The 24,597-nt window shown below is 37.5% G+C and overlaps 4 protein-coding genes across 9 annotated transcripts in view; 2 read left to right on the forward strand and 2 right to left on the reverse strand.

Annotated features, from left to right (window-relative positions):
- csgalnact1a (chondroitin sulfate N-acetylgalactosaminyltransferase 1a) overlaps positions 1 to 2,103 on the reverse strand; it is a 29,026-nt gene extending 26,923 nt beyond the window's left edge. For 2 of the 3 annotated variants that reach the window (XM_031317682.2, XM_031317686.2), the window contains exon 1: positions 1,906 to 2,103. The gene's annotated coding sequence lies outside the window, so the exon portion shown is untranslated. The remainder of the gene's footprint in view (positions 1 to 1,905) is intronic. The other variant, XM_031317683.2, reaches the window with a different exon arrangement.
- A 3,186-nt stretch (positions 2,104 to 5,289) lies between these two features.
- Positions 5,290 to 8,706, reverse strand: nxnl2 (nucleoredoxin like 2). 2 transcript variants are annotated; one of them, XM_035991538.1, is made up of 3 exons: positions 8,065 to 8,706; positions 6,012 to 6,197; positions 5,290 to 5,975 (listed from the first exon to the last, which is right to left on the reverse strand). In XM_035991538.1, exons 1-2 carry the CDS (start codon positions 8,364 to 8,366, stop codon positions 6,029 to 6,031), a joined length of 471 nt encoding a protein of 156 aa, XP_035847431.1. In that variant the 5' UTR covers positions 8,367 to 8,706; the 3' UTR covers positions 5,290 to 5,975; positions 6,012 to 6,028. The 2 variants fall into 2 exon arrangements, with proteins under 2 accessions (XP_035847431.1, XP_031173686.1); XM_031317826.2 differs by having other exon boundaries at positions 5,290 to 6,197.
- A 1,354-nt stretch (positions 8,707 to 10,060) lies between these two features.
- Positions 10,061 to 11,316, forward strand: gng10 (guanine nucleotide binding protein (G protein), gamma 10). 2 transcript variants are annotated; one of them, XM_031317913.2, is made up of 3 exons: positions 10,061 to 10,326; positions 10,928 to 11,055; positions 11,139 to 11,316. In XM_031317913.2, exons 1-2 carry the CDS (start codon positions 10,246 to 10,248, stop codon positions 11,051 to 11,053), a joined length of 207 nt encoding a protein of 68 aa, XP_031173773.1. In that variant the 5' UTR covers positions 10,061 to 10,245; the 3' UTR covers positions 11,054 to 11,055; positions 11,139 to 11,316. The 2 variants fall into 2 exon arrangements, with proteins under 2 accessions (XP_031173773.1, XP_031173772.1); XM_031317912.2 differs by having other exon boundaries at positions 11,158 to 11,316.
- Positions 11,317 to 13,137: 1,821 nt separating this feature from the next.
- On the forward strand, positions 13,138 to 19,699 carry btc (betacellulin, epidermal growth factor family member). 2 transcript variants are annotated; one of them, XM_031317797.2, is made up of 5 exons: positions 13,138 to 13,984; positions 14,788 to 14,895; positions 16,985 to 17,102; positions 17,310 to 17,456; positions 18,479 to 19,699. In XM_031317797.2, exons 1-5 carry the CDS (start codon positions 13,945 to 13,947, stop codon positions 18,624 to 18,626), a joined length of 561 nt encoding a protein of 186 aa, XP_031173657.1. In that variant the 5' UTR covers positions 13,138 to 13,944; the 3' UTR covers positions 18,627 to 19,699. The 2 variants fall into 2 exon arrangements, with proteins under 2 accessions (XP_031173657.1, XP_031173656.1); XM_031317796.2 differs by having other exon boundaries at positions 13,145 to 13,984; positions 16,982 to 17,102.
- Positions 19,700 to 24,597: the final 4,898 nt, after the last annotated feature.

Consider the following 24,597-nt stretch of genomic DNA (forward strand, 5'->3'; position numbering starts at 1 on the left):
GTAAGATACTCCCTGTGCCGCATGCTTCACAGTAGCTGACACTGATTTTACAAGTGGAAATTTATGAATAGTTGACAATAGGGATATCAAGTGAGCAGTCAAATTGAGATTTACACAACAAAAATGATTTCTAGTGTGTCCACAAATCACATCTGTTCATTTCAGCTATTCACCTGCAACACACCGTCATAATTGCACATCATCACCTTTACAATATTCTTGCCACTTGTGCAACATTATCCGACGGAAATGTTTGGCAAATGAGTTGTGAAAGATGTTAACAAGTGTGAGCCAAGTTCAGTCATGGCCAGAGCTCATTACTTCCCTCTTCTCCCTGGACCGTTAACTGCCACACAGACATTACTACCAGGCTGAACTGTGGCATTTCTCAACTGTGGTGTCTTTGCATGCAAACGTGCATTGTGTGTGGTGTTCTTCACCCTCTGCTATTGATCATTTATAGTGGTTTATGTGGGGCAACTAACAGTCAGCCCTAGAGGAAATAAACCCTTCAGTGCCGTTCATAAGCTCTCCATTCAATTTAATAGATTGTTATAAATCAGCATTATCTAACTGAGCAAAAACAACTGTAATATCATCAGAGGTACTTTGTCAATACGCTGCAGGGACATTACATCAGCACCATTAACATGTCCTGCAAGATTCCTGTTATCTGATCTATAAAACATGAGAGTGTATGTTGTCTGCACGGCAACACAAAGTGAGAACACACACACACACTCCCGGAGTCATTGAAAATGAATAAACACACATGTAGGAGAGAGACACACACGCACGCGCGCGCGTGCACACACGCACACACACACGCACACACACACACACACACACACACACACACACACACACACACACACACACACACACACACACACAATCAAATGAAATGGGGCAACTTTATCTTCCAGGCACAGAAAGCACATATATGTCATAAAGTATCACATCATACAGTTATTTACCCTCAGTGTACTATGTGTACACTCTCCAGAGTCTTTCTCTTCTCTGCTTGCTAAACAACCTCAAATCCCACATAATCTCCAGTTTCATTCTTCCGATATGAGAAAAACAACTCTGTCAGCTTGCAAACCAAATATTTCTGCGTGCTAGGTGCCTGTTAGTGAATGCACTAAGCAGGATTAGAACCATTTTCCTGATAAAACCTCCAGTTCCAGCTCAGTATGCTGCATACTGTGTGTGTGTGTGTGTGTGTGTATATGCCTGTATGTGTGTGTGTGTGTGTGTGAGAGAGAGAGAGAGAGAGAGAGAGAGAGAGAGAGAGAGAGAGAGAGAGAGAGAGAGAGAGAGAGAGAGTGTGTGTGTGTGTGTGTGTGTGTGTGTGTGTGTAAGTGAGATGCTGAAAGGAAGCCTGCACTTTCACTGAGTGCATGTAATTTTATTATCTGGGTCTACCCACTAGAAATTATTGTGGGCGTTTTTTTTTTTAATTCCTCCATGTGATTTTGCTTTCAAGTGACCTAAAACATGACTCACAGATTAATAACCTGGAGGGTCTTTCATCATCATCATCATTGACAATAAGGACTGTTTCATTTAAATATTAAATAGGCCTATGTAACAAAAACTTGTATCCACACAGTTGACTCTTTCATAGTCAAAGTATGTTCATAAAGTGCATTATGGAAAAGATGACTTGATTTTTACAATTGGTAGCTGTTTTTTCATGATTGCTCACGAAAAGTAGCTGGATATTTCCAGCAAATACAGCAAACTTGAAGTTAACATTGAGCAGGGTGAGAAAGCTCACCGTAAACTCATCACATGCGAACTATTAAGATGTTGTAATAATTCTGTTTTACACTATGGCTATCGGCATTGCAACATCTGTAGTTTACAATGTTAAAGTGTACTCTCACCCGGTCAATTTACCTCTAGTTGCAGCAGTCGTTGCTTCAGTCCATCCTGCGTGGAGGCTTTGTTTTTGTCCCGGTGCTGCGGTCCCGTCCCTGCAGCCCTCCACCGGTCTGCAACCGACACACGCGAGAGTATGAGGGGTGTGAGCGCTTGTACCGCCAAATAGCGTGAAGCCTGCCGAAGAGAGGCAGACGAACACTGGAACATGAGGGGTGCTTCCTTCAAAATAAAATAAATTTACCAAGATACAATTCTGAAATGCTGCATACTCGTAAATACATTTTGTCTTGGTTAAGTCACACGTATCAGTTAAGAGGTTTAAATACATATTTTGACTGCCTGTTTCATGCTGGAGTTTTACCAGATTTTAGAGTGCTTATATTTTAACAAATTAAATTGTTTTAAGTGGGCTTCCTTGTGACCCAGAGCACACTATGAATAACTATGAACATAGCTAGATAACGTTAGCTACGCCTTTTCGCTTTCCCTTCCGATAATTTAAACGTTAAAGTTAGCTTAGATTTTCTAGCCTAAAGTGAACTGCTAACAAAATCTAGCACCTCTAAAACACATTATTGTCTTTCTGCACACAAAAATGGATTAAACAAGTGTAAAAAAAAAACAACTAACATTTGCGGTTTTAAGGGGACTCTGGAAAGAACCAACTTAGGAGACGTTACTGGTTATAGTTCAAAATGGCTTGCTTTGCCCTCCTACTTCTTGTCTTTATGTTCTAAAGCATAAAGACAAGAAGTAGGAGGGCAAAGGAACTAACTCGCTATAGCTAGCTTTACCTTTTCAAATACAGCAGTGGGGTCTGTGACACTCACGTCAAACTACGAAGAAGTAAGTTAGCGCCAATGTCAACAATGTCAATGTGAGCAATATTAATTGCCATTTATAATCCTCAAAAAAATACTTAGCCTATTTGGATTTTGGGAAAGGTCGTGTTGCTAAAAAGTAGCTTGTCAACACTATGATCAACAACAATCACAGATACAACGCATATGAACTAGTATTAGTGGACTTGAAACATGTCAAGTTGTCATTAGATCAAAATCATGTTAATAAGCAATTCTAATAAAACTAGGAAAAGTCATTAAGTTTATTTAAGTCAATGCTAAGTTTTTTTTTTTTTAACGGTGATCTGACCTTATTATCTAGCTAGTCTTGTGATGAAAACTTAGAAAGTTTAGATCTAGGCCATAGACTGATATACAGTCTATGATCTAGGCCTATAATCAGTCATCAATTTTATTATGTAACCTAATAGGTGTTTTATTTTAAGGGTTTTGAGCGGAAGTTCTGTTTATTAACGTGGTGAACTTGACAGTAGCGCTCTCTCCGTGCAGGGTCCGCCGGTCCCTGCAGCTCTGCGCCTCCCTCCCGCCCTGCTCTCACATAAAGACAGCCTTGTTAGTTGATTCAAGACACCGTTACAGCGGCAGGAAACACTACTGCCTTTCATTTGTAAAGCCAACAAGAAGTCCGACTGACTCCAATTATTGTGAAGTCGACATAAAGATCCACCCTAATCTGAACTGGAAGGTTCTCTGCCGGCTGGGGTCTCAATCAAGCAGCAGAGAGGAAGCAAACAAATATTAGACATTTTCTTCATCACTGCACATATCAAGGATAACATCATGTGAATTTCAGTTGTAGGCTAATTGTGTAATGACTCATGATTTAATTACCTTATTACCATTACACAGTGGTTGAAGAAATAGGCCTACTCAGATCTTTTAAGTAAAATTAGCACCACAGTGTAAGAAAAAATACAAAGGTATTAGCATAATACTATAAAAAATATACCATAAGTGCCAAAAGCCCCATTTCAGATTATTGGATTTTATTGGATTATAATTGATACATTAATGTGTCCATCACTTTAATGCTGCTGGTATAGATAGGGTTATTATTTTAATTACTTTATATACAGCTATAGCTTGTGAATTTTCCCCAGAGATCAATAAAGTGCTATCCTAATACATAATAATGTATTTGTTGATTACATTTTGTATTAATCATCTGAATCTATGCATTACCTAGAAACTAAAGTTATTAAATACATGCAGTGGAGTAAAAAGTATACTTGAGTAAATTTACTCAGTTACTTTCCAACACTGTCATTACAGGACACAAAATGAGCCTATATGCGCTTTCTTATATTCACACTATAATTATAACACTTATATAACACTCTAATAAGACCCCCTGAATAGAGGGTTATATGAATTGAATGAAAAAATGAAATTGTAAGTGCCCTTCCATCTCATGGCCCATTTCTCATGGGATTATGAAACATAAGAGTGAACAGCTTCCTATGATGGTCACAGCATCTGTCTAGAGCTGCAACGATTAGTCGATCGACAAAAAAATTAAAAGTTCTTAGTTACAACTTAGAAACTTGTATGGGCCACATCCATGAGCCAGAATAATGGGTTTGATACAAACTCACACATTCTCAAAGCTAATATGATGTAATCACACACACCCTTACACCCAGCAGGGCAATGTAACTACTATTTAAACCTATAATAAAATAGACAGACCTTCATCTGATTTGAAGAAAAATGTACATGGATAGGTGAAGGACTGGGTTCTTAAGATCCCCTCCAAACACATTTTAAGACCTATAATAATAATACTCTTTTTTAAATAATAATTTGTGTCTGATAAGGGGTTAGGGCAAACTGTCCTAAATGTAAGTAGAATTGAAAAAATTCAAACACCATATTCTCATATATGACAAAACAGTGACCCCACATGGCAGACTATGAACCTACAGTTTCCACAAAAGTGCACCAGAGGAATAATGATTCAAAGTAGATCAATAAAGTTCAGTTCAGTTGGTTATAGATTCTCTATGCAAATTTGAGGCATCATTATTTTCCATTGCAGTCCTTTACTTGAAGGAGTTGCATCATTCTATTCAGTGCTAGACTGTGAGATGTAGGAAGTCCTCCGAGACCTGTGATGAAGGGGCAGCATTCATACATACCTGAATCAACCCGAGGAGAAGCAACATCTCCAGCCATATTTATTCCTGAATGAAGCCTCTGGGCGTTACATGGTGTGACACGGTGTCCTTTGAAGACTTGCAGCATTTGATATTACAAAGCAGACAGGTACTGGAGAGACTGGCCTGTGCAGAGTCATCATCATGTCATCATGCCTGTTGGATGTTTTATAAGTGATAACAGCAGTGTCAGCATGCACAAGGGGAAAAAAGGCAATTAGGCCCAAGGATGTGAATGTGCCAGCACGTTGGAAACAATGTCCTGTGGGCTTTCTGCATTTTAACGAGGCAACAGGGAATCATTTTGTTTGTACATAAAACATTGGACATATACAGAGACTCCTAACAGAAATATGAGATAAAACAGATGACAATACATCTCAGAATATATATATTTTTAATAATAACCGTCTCAACAACTCATATAAAATAAAAATACAAAAATATAGAGGCAGTTCAATGTAGAACTACAAGTCAAACCTTAAAAAGCATAAAGATAGCTACCTAACAAAAGCAAGGTTTAACTGCATGTTTAATTAGTGCACAAGCTTATAAACATCAATGAACGCATTTCAAATAAACTCAGAAACTACAGTAGCTGGCTTGTATTATTCATACTTAATGCACAATTTCCTTAAAGCAGAGCATTTTTCACATATGAACCATAATGGACACGCCTGAGGTTGGTCTTAAATGCATAGGATGTTTAAAGCAGCGTTTCCAAACCTTTTTTGGAGTGTGAACCCTTAAAACAAAGCCATATCTAAATGTAAACCCCTCATCAAAGCATGACTTGTGAGCAATTCAACCAAAGTTTGATTTTTCCTTCTCAGATTATTTAATTGAAGGATTTTAGAGTGTTTAAGAAGTAAAATATATCCAGTATTTGACAAGAAAAAAAAGCAAAACTATCTGAATAAATAAACATAATTTTGTGTAACAGAAATATAGTTTGCTTTTTCATATCTCTTAACCATCTTCTGACCCTTCATCCCCAAGTGGGAACCACTGAACTAAAATGAGCATAGAATTATTTTACTTTGGTTTTGTTCAGCTCTCTAATGTGGCTACAGTAGCCCTCGTGAAAAGATGGGTTGACATGTTCCTCGACTTGATTTCTTAACCCTTAAAGTTCTGGAAGATCTCTGCAGCGTCCAGCCAGGACCTGAAGCAGGCCAGGCCTCGGTCTCTGATCTGTTTCCTGCCCTTGTCTGTGATCATGTCGCCGTTCTCCTTCACAATCACCAGTTTAGGGACCGCTGTGATCTTGTAGCGCTGCTTCAACTCACTGAGAGAGAAAGGAGACACAAAGAAAGGCTTTAATTACAAAAAAAAAAAAGACACCTGTAACAACTGTTGCTTTGGTTCTTCTACTTTGTGAATAAAACATGATATGCTTGATAGTGGTGGAAGATAATAAAGTATATTTACTCAGGTACGGGACATAAGTACAAATATGAGATACTTTACTAATATATTTAAATTATATACCATTTTGAACATCTGAAACTAACGATTATTATCATTACCGATAAATCGGCTGATAATTCCTCAATGAATCTTTTTGTTTATAAAATGTCAACAAATAGTGAAACATACCTGTTATAATAAATTTCATAATATAAAGTCCACAGTGAGGTTTTCAAATTCCTTGTTTTATTAGTCCAAACCCCAAAGATATTCTATTTACTATCACATATGACAAAGACAAGCAGAAAATTCTCATATTTCACAAGTGGGAAAAAGAAAATAGTTTTTGCTTATAACGAAATTTTAGAGAAGAGTCCCGCACACTGACCATTACGCAAGCAATAATTTATTTAGAAAAATACGTTTCGGTCTCAGACCTTCATCAGGTAAATTCTACCTATAACAAAACAAATAATTGAACATCAAAAAAGTTAGAATTGACTTGGTGATCGACTAATCAACCAATCCTTACAGCTATACCGTTTCATATTTCCATTTTATGCACCTTTTGTACTTACATAATTTTAGCTACAAGATACCTAACAGAGTCATATTTCATCTGATAGTTTCAAAAGTTTTGATGCATTGTTATTGCATAGTTATTTAATTACACACAGCTGTATAGTTCGGTATATAAGAAATTATTTCAAATTAGCTTCCTCTTGAACAGCTACAATATTGAAATACTGCATACGCTATAAAATAAAGCTGAAATAATTAGATTAATCGATTCAATGGAATTAATCGTTTCACTAATTCTTTAAGCTAAAATGCCCAAATTCTATTCATTTCAGCATCCCAAATGTAAATGTTCTGATGGTTTTCTTACTCCTATATTATTGTAAACTGAATATTTTATAACTGTTTTTGTCGGCACAAAATGAGACATCTGAGGACATCACCTTGGTCTGAGATGGCCTTTTTGTTTTTTTAAACATTTACTAAATCAAGCGATTGATTTATCGAGAAGGTAAGCAGCAGACTAATCAATACAACAATATAACTGTCAGTTGCAGCACTAGCATCGTTATTGGTTTAACAAAGCAGTATATCTTTTTTTAAACCTACAACTTACCTTCATGTGAGCAGCTACAACATTAAAATACTGCTCACACAGCATGCATCAGTAACGTTAATCCAAGAATATAACAACATATCACTGACAGGCCCATGTTGCCTTCATAATGAGTCATTTTGATATTATTATTATTATTATCATCATCTAGTAATATATCTCTACTTCTACGTAAGCAACAACTTAAATGCAGAAGTTTCATTGTGGTATATCTAGGCCTACTTTTGAGTAAAGGAATATTTGTATATAAAAGGACAGGCATGTGAAAACAAAAGCAAATAGCAAAGGCTAAATCTAACATGGGACCTGGATATTCAGAATCAAATAATATAAATTGAATCAAAATGTGTCTGTCCTACATGTAACCCTAATCCCTGAGAGGGTGACTTTTATAAGGATTTTACATAAGCTGGAGCACAGACTAATGAGCTAATGGATAACAGGGTTAAATCCTAATAAGATAGGACAAATAAAGCACAATCAAGTGCAGCCAAGTAGTGCAATACATTGACATTAAAATGTTTGTTTAAGAGCCAGGGGAAACATTCATACACTTTATAAATCAAATAACTAAACTCCCATTGACTTTTCATTATATTTTGATACTTACTGCTTGTAATCATCCGTCCAGGGCAGAGCTAGCCAGTCTCCGTGCATATCATGATAATATTCAACCATGTCATCCATCGACTTGTCTGAGGAGACAAAAACTATTTCAAACTGAGCCGGAGGTTCGCTCTCTTCAACCAGTTCCGTGTAGAAATCACACAGGATGGGTGTGAAGTCTCGACATGGGGGACACCATCCTGCAGAAAAGTAGATCCCCACCACTTTATTCCTCAACGCCTCTTCAGGATCGACTAAATCCCCGTCTTTATTCAGGAGTGTCCTGCCGGTAAACACCTCTACCATGTCTGCTAAAGTCTCAGACAAACTTCAAAGTAAAGAGTCCCGGAGGTTTGACAGCTCCAAGTGTAGTTTTAGCTCATATTTCCTCGTTTCAACACCTCGATGTTGGTCAGAAGAGGTGTTGGTTCTCTGAAGGAGGTTCACCTACTTTCCTGTAATATTTACCTTTCGGCAAAAGCTACTTACAGCAAATCCTGTTAACCAACGGGCACCGGCAGACCAATGAGGACCCAAGCATAAGCAGCGAGTGTTGTAGTTCATTAGCCATGTGGGATTCAGGGAAGTGGAGCTGCATTTAAACGCTGTTTGCATGCTAGTAATGTCCTGTTAAGCTGCAGCACGACGTCTCACAGCACTTTATGGCAAGCCCAGACGAGCGCATGCGCAGAGCCAACGAACGTTTCGCGACGCCTACTTTTCTACACGTGACGCCCTGGTGACGCCCATAGACTGTATATAAGAAGGTGACGCCCCTAAAGTAGTGTTTGCGCCATGGTTTGCACCCTTATGTCAGTGTTTGCACCACCAATGCCTAAACCAGAGTGAAAACCACACTAGAGGAGGCAGGGGGAGCTTGGCTCCCTGAAAATAGGATTTGTAAAATTTTGTGTGTGTGTGTGTGTGTGTGTGTGTGTGTGTGTGTGTGTGTGTGTGTGTGTGTGTGTGTGTGTGTGTGTGTGTGTGTGTGTGTGTGTGTGTGTGTCGGGGGGGTCTCTAAAATTTTGACAATATGCTATTTTTGCCATGCATTTCTATTTTTCTGTATCTTCATCATTATGGATTATGCTTAAAATTAGGCTATTATTGATGTAGCCTATGATTTATGAATGAAGTAATCATCACTAATTCACTTTAATAAAAAAACTTTGCTCACTCTGCAGAGTACTATGCCCTACTTTAGTTGGCTGTATTGTATCATACTGCAATGTTTTATTTTGATACCTGTGTGCAGGGTTCAAAATTAACTTTTTGGTCCACCAGCCAAATGGCACATTTCACCAGCCACTCAATAGAGTACCATTGTTTTTTTGGCTGGTGAGTGTAGCAAATCTACCAGCCACTTGCCTATTTTACCAGCATTTCGCTAGTAGATGGTGCTAATTTGGAACCCTGCCTGTGTGGAGGTCTGATGTGGTCATTAACTGATTTTTAGTTTATAAATCAGATGTACTATTTACTTGAGAACACCTGCTGTCACCACTTTTCAGTGAAGTCTGTCACCTTTTCATTTTTTTTACTTTTTGTTTGAATTATTTTCCTATTTATTTTTTACATTTTATATAATGTCAATTGTATTGTCATATGTATAATCTATGTTATACAAACTGAGATGACTGAAATAATGACTAAATAAAGGGGAAAAAAATCAGACATAAAGCAAGTAGGCCTATGCTTGCAGCTATGAATATTTATTTGCCACAAGAGTCACAGTCAATCCTCTCAAGTTATTTTTATTTACTAAAATTATTTATAATTTTTAATAAAGCCCTTCTTTTTCCACCTCCTTTTTATTCTAACCCTCCACTTCCTCCTCCTCTCCATTCATCTCACACTTGATTTCCTCCCCATTCCTCCATTCCCCAAGTCTTTTTCTACTCCATCGCAATGCTCTTGTTCCTCCTTCCTCCTGCCATTCTCCTTCATCTCCCCCCCCATCTTACTACTCCTCCCACTTCCTCCTCATGAAGTTTCCTAAGTTGCCATCCCTGCTTGTTTCTTCAGTGAAGTGGACAGAGGTCTTTGGAAAGAAACCCAGCCACTCTTTCTCCTCGAGCATTTTGCTGCCCATTAGTGCAGTCAGCTCCTGTGTTGAAAGACTGAAGGGGACTTTTTTTTTTTTTTTACAAGGAATTCTTCTTTCCTCAAAACAATTTCCACCAACATGACTTCTAATTCCAATTTATCTAACATGCGACGGCTCGTAGAACAACTGAAGCTCGAGGCCAGTGTGGAGAGAATCAAGGTAAAGACAGAATAAGATTATAAATGCAAAAGCGCGTGAGAGTTTAGGGTTTGGTGAGTTTCTGGATTTGTTTAACTTTGTTATACGCACAAGCCTACTGTATTAGATTCAACACATTACATTATAATTTTCTGCTTTTATTTTATACACTATTTTCATTTATTAGCCCCCTACTTGTCTTGTTACAGCACACTCATTCAATGTCTCCTATTACATTGTTCTACTCTTATTCCACACAATGTGCACATTAACCCAGGCTGTATCAATTAAACATTTCAAAATACTCTAAAACTAAAACACATAAATGTGTTTGTGTGCTCTCTCCATACACTTTGACACATTAAAATGTGACATATAGATTAAAAGGTATTTGTAGAATACAATAAAAATCATTTAAAAGAAGTTTAACAAGCAATACAACATATGTAAATGTAATGATTAACCATTAATACATTCATTAATGAATGCTTATGAACCCTTTGTGTATATATATATATATATATATATATATATATATATATATATATATATATATATATATATATAGGCTACTTAGAAAGTGATACCATATAAATACATATGTCTGTGTTTGTGTTCCCAGGTGTCCCAGGCGGCTGCAGAGCTCCAGCAGTACTGCCTGCAGAACGCAGGCAAAGACGCCCTGCTAGTCGGAGTCCCCACAGGCAGCAACCCCTTCAGAGAACCACGCTCCTGTGCTGTAGTGTAAAGGTTAGCATCCACAAAGTTTACAGCCTTTATTTGTAACGCCTATTATTAATAATATAGCAGAATTTCAAATGAGGAATATAAAGATGTGCACTTTTTTTGCAGAGGAGGAAGAAGTCGACACAACTGTGGCAACTCACTTGCAGAAGGAAATATATCATTTTTATTTACATGAAAAGAAAAACGCATAAAATTTTTTTTTAAAGAAATGTTTTATTACATTGATGTTGAGATTTGCTTTGAACTCATTAAAGGGCATTACAGGAACCTACTTCCTCTTAGTCTTTATTTAAATAACTTTTGAAAGGTAATGCTAGATAAGCGTGATCTTGGACAGTGGCATAGTCTAAGACTATTATGGATTATACGAAGCGGATGTTTATAGCCGGGCTCTAAATTACGCCTTGGAATCTCTCTGCGTACGGGCTTCCTGATGTTCAGTCTAAGTTAGAAGCACAGCCAGAGAGAGGAAACTGGGTCTTCCTGTTCAAAACTGCAAAGACACTCCACAGAGAATCACACTGCACTCTGCTTGTGAGCTACTAAAGATTTTGGACCTTATTTACAAGCTCAAGGCTATATATTAGATTAGAAATTAAGCATGAATCACCAGAGTGTGGGAATTGGATATTATGAATCACATTTTATTTATGGATGTTTAGTCATGTGTCTGTTTATTTTATTTATTTGCATTCTGTATAAAATTGAAGTTATATATTTGAAGATGTCGACAATCGCCCCAGAAACAGTCAGCCTAAAAAAGGGTCTAGCCAGTCATGAGACGGCTCTATAGCCTACTTCCTTTTCCTGTTAGTACACTGTTCTCGGACAAGTCTCAATCGTTTTCCCATTTTGATGCCTCCTTTCCTAACAACCTTTGTTCAAATGTGCAGTATACCACACTAAGGGGATCAGACATTTCTCATTTTTTAAACTTCTTGAGAATGAGCAGAATGGGATTCAGAAAATTAACGTTATGTGAAAATGAGAAACTCTCTCTATATAGGGCAGAAACCAAAGCGTAAATGTGAAGCTGATTCACTTGACAACAAATTTGTAACCGGAAAACAGAAAAATTTGTAAATATAAAACCAGAAATACCAACTGCATGCTGAGGTTTGACAGAAATGGCCTTCCATTACTCTTTCTGCAGTATATTTTGTTCTGTTTTACATCACAGGAAGGTGTTTGATTCAGTTTTAAAATATAACTTTATGTTTAGTGTTCAACACAGCCAAATTGTTGCAGCAGCTATGCATTTATAAGTTGTTAGTGTTAGTAATTTGCTAGAAATTAATATGAGATGGGGCAGGCACCACTATGACAAACACAAAACAACTCTAAAATGAATCACATTAAAGTCAAAAGTTCAATCCAATCAACTTTCTGCACACATTTTAAGAATAAAAACACTGCAACAACAGCTAAAATCGTGTGAAGAGAAAGTGTACTCCTGGGTGTGTCAGTACATCCTGACATTCAATTCAATATCAATTCAATTTTATTTATAGTATCAAATCATAACAAGAGTTATCTCAAGACACTTTACAGATAGAGTAGGTCTAGACCACACTCTATGATTTACAAAGACCCAACAATTCCAGTAATGACATCACTAAACTGGCCATACACATGTATGGTAAAAATCAAGTTGTATATGTTTTAGGTGTCACAGGACATGATGAAAATGTTTATTTAATTATAAAAGGAAAGTGTCAACTTATGCCATCTGCTGGTCATTTCTAGAAAATAAAAATATCACTCCCAAAACAGAACTGCCAGTGGTGGAAGAAGTATTCCGATACTTAATTTCAGTAACAGTAGCAATACTACAATGTAGAAATACTGCATTACAAGTTTGAGTCCTGCATTGATAATGTTATTTAAGTAAAAGTAAATAATGTTATCAGCAAAATGTACTTAAAGTTTTAAAAATTAAAGTGCATAATTTAGAAAAAAAACAAACCATGTGAGTGTTAAACTATTATATATTATATTGTGAGATCTTTATCACTAATGCATTAATGTGTAAGCAGCACACTGTAGTACTTGGCCGAGTTGGAGCTAAGTAATTCTACAGCTGTCAGAAAAAATGCAGTAAAGTAGAAAGTACAATACTTCCTTCTGAAATGTAGCATGAAAGAAGCATGAGATGAAAATACTCAAGTAAAGTACAAATATAAGCCATTTGAACTTTCACATTAAACTTTCTTCCAGTTGATTCATACCCTGCAGGAATCAGTCTAAACCAACAAGAAGTCCAGATGTTACAGCAGTGTGTTTCAGTGTCTGATTTTGGACCAGTCAACCTGCCAAACTCAGATCATATATTTGCATGTTTCTCCAAAAGACAACACAATGGGAAATATAAATGAAGTACTTTGCTGTTAAACTGGCTGCTGTTTATTGTCAATGAGTTTTTCCGCCTGTCGCTTCATTCTTAAGAAGGAAAGTAAAGCCAGGGATAAAGGTGCAATTGTTGTTTGAAGAGGAAATAACCTGAATAGCTTGAATGGAGTCCTATTCTCCTTTAAAGGTGTGGGCGGGGAGCAGAGAGTTGGGTTTCAGTGCCACCCCTTTTTTTCGATTCTCACACACACACACTGTAGTGCCTTCCAGTCACAGTCCAGAGAGACACTTTGGGCTGTGAGTGTGTGTGTGTGTGTGTGTGTGTGTGTATGTACTTTGGTCATAGACTCAAGCTTTCCCTGGATGACTATGAACCGAACTGCCATCAATGAAGGACCACAAAACGACACACCACTGGGAAACTTCCACAGCTTGTCCACACCTTTTACCAAGGACCTCTGAGAAAGACTTGGTCCACTTTCATCTCTATTGGCCAATGATACTGAACTTTCATGTAGATGAGCGCTTTTATCAAGTGAGAAGATGGCCAAGGTGTACAGACTCTATGTAGGGATAGTAACAGGTAAGATTTGTTTTATCCTGTTCACCTTCCCTACTTATTAATTGTAAACAGAAGACTGGTTTTAGTATAATCTCAGACGTCTGTCATTAAAGGGATGTTTACATATTGTTATTTTTGAAGTGTTACTAGTGATCATTTTCTTCTCAAGGGACTTAGATAGAGTTAAAATTGCATTTTATGAGTTACTATAATTGTATTTGTTTTGGTTATTGGCGCACCTTTTCATCATCCATGTGCCTTCAAAGTAATGCAGGTTTAATGACAGTGCTCTTCCTACTGAGCTATTTTTGTACAGTAGACGTCAGTGTTGGTTAATGATTAAATTACTGTAATACACCAGCAATATATCCCCTGTGATTAGTAGCATAGTCATTGTCACAACAGGATTTCCTAATGTAGAATTAAATATAGATGTATAGATTTACACAGTCTGGTAAACTTTATGTCTGCTCCAAGAGTTTATATATTTGTTTAGATCAGTAAAAAGTGTGTGTGTGTGTGTGTGTGTGTGTGTGTGTGTGTGTGTGTGTGTGTGTGTGTGTGTGTGAGAGAGAGACAGAGGTGAGCATAAACGAGAGAAATCTCCTACCGTATAAGGCAGGCTGACATCATGACTCAGCAGAGCTATTCTTTAATAACTTTTTAAAAATGATGTTAATGAGTTTTTCCTTTATGTGGAATGTGGTCACAAATTGGTTAAAATGTTTGCACAGTTGTGCACGTGCATACTTTATGCATCTGTTTGTTGTGAGTGTGTACGTGCATGTGTGTGATCGGCGGTTTATTTGTGTTTCTGGCTGCAGCTCTGGCCTTATGCAAATACTCCATGGCAGAATGGAATACCACAAAGGAGACTGCCAATCAAACTGTGTCTGACTGTCATCACCATGGCAACAGAGACAATTGCACAGGTAGATATGGACAAGAGGTGAGGGGGGCAGGGCCCTTCACAATGTCATAAATGGTTGCTGTGAAGTTTTAAGGTGGATATTTCAATGGAAGTATGAGCTAAGCACAGATGTAGCTATAAAAATGCACCTACTGCATTGAAACACTTAACAGGAAAACATGAGGCAGTTAATTGTGGAGGAGACATATTCCAGGCTGTCCAGAGAGCATAGGAGTAGGCTAGTTAAAATAGTTGTTATCACTTCTCTGTGTCTTTGAAAAATGCATAAACTATAGGGTAAACTAGCTCTGCTGAGTATTTGTTCAAGTAAATTGAGTATTTCGTTCAATAAATTACATCAAATGTACTTGTAGCCAAATTAAATTCCTTAAAAAATATTTTAGTCATTGTTTGATGTAACTGCATCAAATGAGAAAACAACAATATGTTTCTACTACAACAAGTGAGTTAGGAGCTTCATCAAAATTAATTTAAAAAAAATGTTTAACATTTACCCATGTCTGTAGGCTAAATCTGAAGCTAATAGCAAAAATGCTTAGCAATAAGACTGAAAACATCACTCAACTCCCTCTAAAGCCACAACTTGTCATTTTGTACAGATTAAAGAGATCTAACATGTCAATTAGCTAGCTTACATAGCCTACTAGTAGACGTTTTTATTCATTTTCAAGCTAGCCGTTTCCCTAATCAAGTTAAGCTAACTCAACCCGCTCCAAAACCACGTAATTTTTACACAATATCTATCTATGTATAGATTAAACAAATGAGATGTGACATTAATTAGTTAGCTTATGTGCTGGTGGACATTTTTACTCATTTTCCAGGCTTGCTGTTTCCCCCATTAAACTAAGCTAACCAAGTTCTGCTGGCTTTAGATTCATATTCTGCAAGCAGACATTAGAGTGGCATCAATCATCTCATAAGCTAACACCTGTCAAGAATGCAAATAAACATATTTTCCTAACCATTCCTTTGAACTTTGTAACTGAATAATTTCTTTTTCAACTAACAACTGAAGCGCTGTCATTGATGTCACATGAACAGCAGTATACTTTTACAAGCTCATTTCAAAGATAATGAGCTGTAAAGCTAGCGGCACCCTGTAGTATAAAGCATTTGTAACCGGGGATAGACGTTTAGCATTATGGCCACTAGCAGCTGTTTTAGGGTGTGTTTTGTGGAGCAAGAGAGAGAAGAGTGCCAAGAGATAGATGGTGAGAATGGGAATTGTAGTGTGTAACTTTATCCCACCTTAGCATATGTTTAATTTAGTAAGGGATTGTAATAATTGAAACATGTGGTTAACGGGACCTTGATGACACTAGGCTTTTCCTGGCAATGATTAATCAGGCCTCCTCTCTGGATCATGTTCCAAACAGTCTATTTATATGATCAAGCCACCATGCCAGAAGTGAGGGTGTAAGTCAAAGAAGCAAGCTGACAGAACGTGACACAGTTACAGAAATAGTTCAACATTTTAAATAACCTTTTTCGCTTTCTTTACAAGAGTCAGACAAAAAGATTGATGCCACTCTAAATGTCTGTTTCCTCAATATGAAGCCTAAGCCAGCAGTTGGTTAGTGTAGCTTATTTTAACAGGGGAAACAGCTAGTGTGGAAATTAATAAAAAATGTCTACTAGCACCTAAGCTAGCTAATTGACATGTTATCTTATTTGTTTGGTTGTTGTGGTTTTGGAGTCAGTTGAGTGATGATGAAGACTGGAAACTGGAGAAAACTATAAACTATAAAATAAAAGTCTATATTATAATGTTTAAATTAGCCAACTTTAGAAGTGCTGACCGGTGGATTTAGTTACATTCAGACACAGCCAGGCTAGCTGTTTCATTTTTCCTCTTTATGCTAAGCTAAGCGGCCGCTGGCTATAGCCTTATATTGAGGAGACAGACATCATAGTGGTATTGATCTTCTTATCTAACTCTCAGCAAAAAAAGGGAAAAGGTCCAAAATATCTAACTATTACTTTGAACACAATATGAAAAATTCATACCTTTCACTGTTCATAAGTTTGCAGACTTTAACAGATGATGAAAACTATTTTTAAATGTTGTCATTAAATTTCTCCAGCAGACACAATAGATACAGGGCAGTGGACTGGCCACTTCTCAAAATGTCCAGAGAAACTTACAAACTACTGCATCCATGGGGAGTGTCGTTACATTGAAGAGCAGAATGCACCGTCCTGCAGGTGAGAGACGTCTACTGTAAAAAGATGGAGATAATGGTGAACGAGAAAGCGTTACTGTAAAGAGGAATAAGAATAAGACATTCCAGCCTCCATAATTCAAAGTTAGGAGCTTGACAGAGGAAAATGTCAAGGATGAAGGAGGCAGTAGAGTTGTTTTATTGTCTGTTACATAAAGGAAATAAAAGCAATTTTTTTTCTTTGTCTCAGGTGTCAGCGTGGTTACTTTGGCAGCAGGTGTGAATATCTGGACCTAGGCTGGCGGATAGGAGAGAAACGACAAATCATAATTGCCTGCGTCATAGCGGGACTCGTTTTTCTCATTCTTGTCATTGTATTTATCTGCATTTGTTCACAGTAAGCTTTTGTGCTTGTGGGACAGAAAAAAATGTGACTTACCAATGTATAAAAAGTACTTAAAAGAAAAGAACAACATTTATTATTTCAACATTTGGGGAAATACACGTATTCACACTCACATGCCTGTAAAAGATGTAGCTGGAGCCAGGAGACAGTTATCTTAGCTTAGCATGAAGAGAAACAGGGGAAAACACCTAGCCCTGTCCAAAGTTAATAAAATCCACCTACCAGCACCTCTGAAACTCACCAGTTATCTCGATCTCATTCTGTACAAAGACTGAAGCATAAAATTCAAAATATTTAATTTGTGAATAATTAATTTCAGCATTTTCATTGAAATGCTATCCTCAAATTTACTTAAACATAAAAACATGAGACTCTCCTTTGTTTTTGTTCCCTTTGTTTCTGAGTAATCCGGTTTTGTCTCTCATGGCATGGCGAAAGGGTCTAATACTACATTACCCTTAAGCGTCAGCCAGTGTTGCCTTGGAGAAGAGGCCAGTCAGACTCAGAGGCATGAATCAGCACGGTAGCAAATTCAAAATTTTGAATTTGTGAACAAGACATGGTGTCATAGTTGTCAAATTCATACAAAATGACCCAGAATACACAAGCAAATGGATATAAACTGCAGATTGTATAATGAGTTTTCTCAACAGCATAATATTTGTCTTTCACCATTTGTTAGCAGTGCTTCTGTGTTATTAAACAAACAAAAATATATAATGTGTTAATTAGTGAGCTTTAGAGGTGTTGGTAGGTGGATTTTCTGACCTTTAGACAGAGCCAGGTTAGCTATTGCTCACCTCAGCTAACCGGCTGCTGGCTCTAGCTTCACATTTAGTGAAAAGATATAAGAGTGGTATTAATCTTCATATCCAACTCTTACATTAAAGCAAATAAATGTATTTCCCAGTGTTGACATGTTTATTTCAAATGGAAGCATGATTTTTGAACTGGTTTTGCTATTACTGCTGCATATGCATGATATGATATATACATATTTACATCTCTGTCAGTCGTAGGTGCAGATTGTGTTGGCGGAGGGGAAGACGGAGGGAAGAACCAAGGAACAGGACAGAGAAGCTGAGCATGATGGATACCAGCACGACACACACAACCTTAATGGTAGACTCAACAGAGCCACCACACACCAACACTGTATGAGAAGCCTGTGCGACCACAAGTCTGGGAATTGTTTAGATATGAGGGATTGTTGTCCTTCATGTGACAGTTGCTGCCTTTTGTCTCACAGTGACAGCAGGGTGCCATAGGAAGTCCCTCTGTGCCGAACAGGCCTGAGGCCTGCTCAAAGGAGGAGGGACATTTCTGGATAAAAACTGTGATAGATCAAGCAGGAGAACAGTAGTTTGCACCCTCTTCTGAAAGGGCAGCCTTGTCTGAAACTTTGATGAAGCTTCAGAACATAGAAGAAGAGGAACACAAGTTGTAAAGGAGTGATCAGCTGGTTGTGTGTTGGCAAGGACACTTTTTTTTTCCAATGCTGTGGAGCAACAGACACTAAATCAGTTGTTGCTATGTTGGAAAAAGCTTTGACACCAGCTGGCAGCCGCTGATAACAGTTGATCAGAGTATTGTACAACACAGGAGACACAGCACAATGAGAGGAAATACTGTGTAAAGATGCACTCCATTGTCTCATACTGTAAATAATTCATTAAATGTATAGAAATATGCAATATTATAAGTATGAGCAGATACACAATACTGTTCCAGTATGCTGTATCTTTGTGTCATGTTATTTCTACTTTGTATGCTGGTAAACTATTGATCTACATCACAAAATCAACAGTTATCATCATTTATTCAACTTTTGACATGTCTCTGTGTAAACTAACACACAGAATATTGTTACTTATCAACATTAGCAATGCAAGAAGAGCCTTCCATATACAAAAATGCTGCAGTTCTGGACTCCCGGGTTGGAGGAGGACAAGGAGAACTTGTGATGGAGGTTTTTTTGAACTGTATATTTGGAGCCGAGCAGCCTCCGAGCTACAGAGGCAGAACAGCCGAGCCTGTGTGTGAAGGCTCAACTGAGGTGAAAGTGCTCCACTGTACTAGTCAGTTTCCACTGGCAGCCTTTCACTGGGTTTTTTAAACCTGTATCTGTACGTGTATTACCTCTGCATCTAAATGCAGAATGAAGAGAATTAGGGCAGAGTCAGTGAAGTCTGCGCCTACTGTCTATATGCCAACTATTAATAAATATGTCTACTCTATATATCTATGTCTATATTTGCTGTCCATTTAAATTATTTCATCGCAAAAGAGTATTTCAATAGAAGAGTTAAGTGGTGATTTCTAAGAAATTACTCAACGTGCCCTCAGTCTGTAGACTGTTTTGATCTCATCACTGAACGATAAGCTCAAGTTCACAAGACCACTGCTGACTTGTACAAACCTCTCCATGAACTACTGTTACCCGTGTTCCAGTTTCAATTTTAAACTTTTAATCAAATACATGCAATATTTACACTAGTACTTGCACTATTGTGCAAGACATGCTCAGATTAAGTTACAATTATATTCCCCTTCATGTTATTATACTTTGGGTACAGTTTTATTTTGTTGTTGTGTTGCTAGGTACTTTGTTACAAGCTGGAGTCAGCAGTGTAGTGTGCAGGAGCCAACACATTCCAGTGTAAGGGTGTGAACATAATACAATGTGACTTAAAGGGATACTTTGCTGACTTAAATCCAGCTCTGTGTCATCTTTGTGTGGCAGTGTTTATGTCACAGGAGGGAAGCCAAACACCATTCATCTAAATGCACTGCCCACACTGCCATGACAGAGCTGGATTTAAATCAACAAAATATTTCTTTAATCCTGTTGGCACAAGATAATTACCTTGCATCTGACTTTGTCCTTGGATCTAACACTTGTTTCAAATTCCATTCTTTAAAAAGAACTTAATATCGATGACGTTTCTGTCTGTCACATCCAATATATGATTTGATTTAAAGGTATGAGATCGGTAGCATCACAATGAAAAGTGGGTGAATAGGTGACAGCTGTGGACATTCACAGTATGTAAGGAAGATACAGTAATTTAAAGGAATAGTTTGACATTTGGGAGCTACGCTTATTCTCTGTCTTGCTGAATGCCAATGAGAAGATCAACATCACTCTCACTACTGATATGCTGGCTATAGCTTCATATTTACCACACAGATGTGATAGTGGTATTAATCTTCTCAGCTAACATTCAGCAAAAAAAAAAGAAATACATTTATTTCCCAGAAGGTCAAACTTCCCTGTCAAGGGGTATATACCTGCTAGCTGTTGCTTTATTTTTCAGGGTTTCAGTGTTGGTTTAAGAATGATTTTTAATCCCTTTTGAAAATCTCTTTAAGAATAGTTTTGGGCACAGTCTGCTCGAAATGAATCCTATAAAAAACTGACTTGGCTACATGTGTTTTGCAATGTGTCAACCTTCATTTATTTCACAAAGGCAGAGACCTGATGTGTGCTTAGCTTCTGTTCGTGAATTGCTTTGTTTCAAAATGCCTGCAAGACTAAGCTCATTTCAAAATATATACAAGGGCAACAATGAGGATAAGTATGAGGGAAATTGATTAACATGCACTGAAACAACTGAAAACACTGCCACAAAGTGATACAACATTTGTCTCACAACTGCTAACACCAGCCTGCAGTTTTGTACTCTACGACATCTGCTCTCTGCTCAATGGTTTACAATGGAAGTGTCAGGATATTTGACCTAATTTCAGGTGGCCTGTGTGCCAGGCTGTCTTCAAAAGAGTGACAGCTGAAGAATGCCGGAGTTTCTATATAAGGGGTGTGTCTGCAAGCTGATAAGAAAGACAGATACTGGCCAAACTATAGTAGATGTTTGATTTGGTGTGGAGTTGCAGTAGAAATCTCTTTCATAAACTCGTAGTGTGATCTTGAAAGTCCTTAAACGACCCCAGGAGACATGTAGTGGATATTAGACCTTGGATGTGTAGATGTGACTGGTTCATTCAATACAGTTTTCACACTGAGCGCTTGGAGCTCCATCTGTTCTCCTCTGGTATGTGTGCAAGCTGGCTCCAACAGCTGTGCTATGTCTCCCAAACAGTTTGACTAGTAGACACTGCACCACACAGGGTTTGTCCAAGCTGTGTTATATCTTTCTAAAATTTATACTCAGATTCAATAACTTAAAAATAGACTCACTTAATTTGATTAAGTTATTACGGGAGACAGTTTTGGGGGGAGAAAATATTGCATAAGGTTTGGAAAGAGATTCTGGGAAGGGTACACAAGGATTTACAACGATGTCTCCCCTATCTGTGACAGATGTCATCAGGCTCCTGCAAACCTTATATACTGTATACTGTATATGCTCTGGCTCCTCTGTTCATCCATCCTCTGTCTGAAATACTGGGCCAAAGCTTGACCCTAACCTTTTCGGTGCTCTTTTTGGGGTGTCAGCCTTTTAACCCTCTTTCTCTTTATCACAAAGGAATGCAATCGCCTTCACTACTTTACTAGCTAGGAGAGTGATCCTGACAAGGTGAAAATCTCCTGCACCCTCGTTTCATACACATTGGATTTGAGAAGTGCTTCCCGAAGTTGGAGAAAATAAGACTATCCAAGGAAGGTCCAATGCATTTGTCGAGGTCTGGGGCCTCTTTTTTAAGTACGTCAAGAATACTACATTTTCAGATATTCCAACCTAATTTATTTTGGAGGGGAGTTTTTTTGTGTTTTTAATTTGTTTCATTTGGGTTTGGGTTTTGTTTGTGCATTAATGTGCTGTGAAACATCCTCATTATGTGTGTGTGTGTGTGTGTGTGTGTGTGTGTGTGTGTGTGTGTGTGTGTGTGTGTGTGTGTGTGTGTTTGTTGTCTTTTGATACAAATGTATAATCCTGCAGAATACAGAACCCAATAAAAAGTGTGTTGTATCGAATCAATGTGTGTGCAGTTTTTGTAGTTGGCATTAACAACACTGGAGGTCAGCAGAACACCTATCACAACTTTTAAAATACTGAACATGAACTGAATACTGAATCAATGATGGAATGTAACAAAGTACAATTTACTTGAATATGTCCAATGTATGCTACTTTATACTTCTACTCCACTATTTTTCAGAGGGTAATTTTGTACTTTAATCTGACAGATATAGTTCCTAATTACTTTGCTGATTAAAAGGTTATAGAAACCTAAAATGAGCATATTAATTATGACGCATTGTTACACAGTAAATCTAACTACCCAAAAGTGTATAACATAGTTTGACTTAGTTCCACCTTAACCAGGTTAGATATTAAAATTCTCCTAATATGTTAATGTTTATTTAAATGCTTGCATAATGAGTAATTTTACTTTTGATACTTGAAGTGAATGTTACTGTACTTTTATTAAAGTAATATTTTGAATGCAGGACTTTTATTTTTACCAGGGTATTTTCATTCTGTGGTATTTTTGCAACTATATCTGACCAGATTGGCACAGAAGGCAGACAAGGTTTGCATGGATACAACCCATCCACTTTCAGTGGAGTTCAAGCCGCTCCCTTCTGGCCGTAGATATAGATATCCTAACGTCAGAACCAACCAAGCAAAAAAACTCATTCATTCCCATGGCAATAACTCAATTAAAAAAGATGTAGGGAGGGGTATGACTGAAGAAATGTATGTGAAGTAATGTGCAGTAGTTTTATTTATTCATGACATTGTGCAATATACTCCTTGTACTGTATTCTATTTATTGATGTGTGTATGTCTTTGTTAGATAAATAGTGCTGTAGATGTCTGGTTCAATGTTTGTGTTGTGGATTATGTGTCAATATGCCTGTACTGTACAACAAATTGCCTCTCTGGGACATTAAAGTTTTCTAAGTCTAAGTCTACGTGAATGTTACTGTACTTTTATTGAAGTAAAATTTTGAATGCAGGACTTAAAGATTTTAGTAGGCTAGGTGGGTAAATGCAGTGTGGATTCTGCAACTATCATTCTCCCTCTCTAAATCCATCCACTTCCTGACATGAGCTGTCAAGATATCCTCCAAAACAAGGATCAGGAAACCATTACTGGAAAGGCACATTGTTGTGATTGGAACAGATACCAGCTATAGCAGAGATTATTTTTCCTGTCACAGACATTGCAACGCTTCACAGGGAATCTGACATGAGTTCTGCAGACTTGTGGTATATATGCCCAAAGCAAAGGGTAAAATGTTTAGTGAAGGAATATAACACAGATGATTCAGATATTCATTCATTTCATTTTGACTCCCACTAACAGAAAGGAATCAGGGACCAAACAAATCAGGATGGATGAAGTTCATGTCCTGCCGGTCTTATCAAATGAAACTACAGTATAGATAAATGTTGAAATTACACTTTGAGTGCTTCATCTCATGTATCAGCTCAGATATTCTTTTTTATCTATGGTTTTGATTTGCAGCCTCGCCTGTACAGACCCCATAAATACTTAAAAAGGTTTAACCAACATGAAGACCAGGAGCTGTATGTGAGTAAGCAATTTTAAAGTTGAGAAAATCAATCAGAGCTTTTTCAGCGGCTTCATCAGGGGTTGAAGTGGAAGGTTTCAGACTGGCCAAGTCAATCTTAAACCTTACTGAGCATACATTTCACCTACTGATGTGCAAAAAGTTGTACAAAACCTTTTGTGGCTCCAGAGGAAGCTGGGACTCTAGCCACTCCCTTATAATATTCATAAAAGTTTCTTTACACTTTACATTTTTGTTTCAAAGCTTCTGTAATTAAGATCATGTAGCCTGTGTACATCCTTGAACATTGTTATTTTAGTTTTACATGTTCAAAATAAAGTATAAACAAAGAATTACTTATGTAGTATGAAGTGTGTGTGTGTGTGTGTGTGTTTGTGTGAGAGAGAGAAAGAGAGATTATCGCATTAATACGATAATACGCCCATAATTATTTAAGTTAAATCAAATTAAATCCGCTATATCATTCAATCTTGCCCTCAGTGATGCCCTCTGCCCCCAGTCACGTGACTTTGTTTATATTCTCACACATGGAGCAGCGCAATGTGTTTCATGTGTACGGCTCTATTCATCCGTCCTCATCATTGTATACAAGTGAACTCAACTCAACTGGCATACACGCAGGTATGT

The sequence above is a fragment of the Sander lucioperca genome, chromosome 14 (genome assembly GCF_008315115.2).
Source record: "Sander lucioperca isolate FBNREF2018 chromosome 14, SLUC_FBN_1.2, whole genome shotgun sequence".
NCBI classification, from domain to species: Eukaryota; Metazoa; Chordata; class Actinopteri; order Perciformes; family Percidae; genus Sander; species Sander lucioperca.

Excerpts from the sequence above, each read along its gene's own strand:
- nxnl2 (XM_035991538.1), bottom strand. The coding sequence starts at position 8,366 with ATGGTAGAGGTGTTTACCGGCAGGACACTCCTGAATAAAGACGGGGAT. Across the intron at positions 6,198-8,064 it reads TGGACGGATGATTACAAGCA|TGAGTTGAAGCAGCGCTACA; the intron begins GTAAGTATCAAA and ends TTTCTCTCTCAG.
- gng10 (XM_031317913.2), top strand. The coding sequence starts at position 10,246 with ATGACTTCTAATTCCAATTTATCTAACATGCGACGGCTCGTAGAACAA. Across the intron at positions 10,327-10,927 it reads CCAGTGTGGAGAGAATCAAG|GTGTCCCAGGCGGCTGCAGA; the intron begins GTAAAGACAGAA and ends TTGTGTTCCCAG.
- btc (XM_031317796.2), top strand. The coding sequence starts at position 13,945 with ATGGCCAAGGTGTACAGACTCTATGTAGGGATAGTAACAG. Across the intron at positions 13,985-14,787 it reads CTATGTAGGGATAGTAACAG|CTCTGGCCTTATGCAAATAC; the intron begins GTAAGATTTGTT and ends TTCTGGCTGCAG. Across the intron at positions 17,457-18,478 it reads TTTATCTGCATTTGTTCACA|TCGTAGGTGCAGATTGTGTT; the intron begins GTAAGCTTTTGT and ends CATCTCTGTCAG.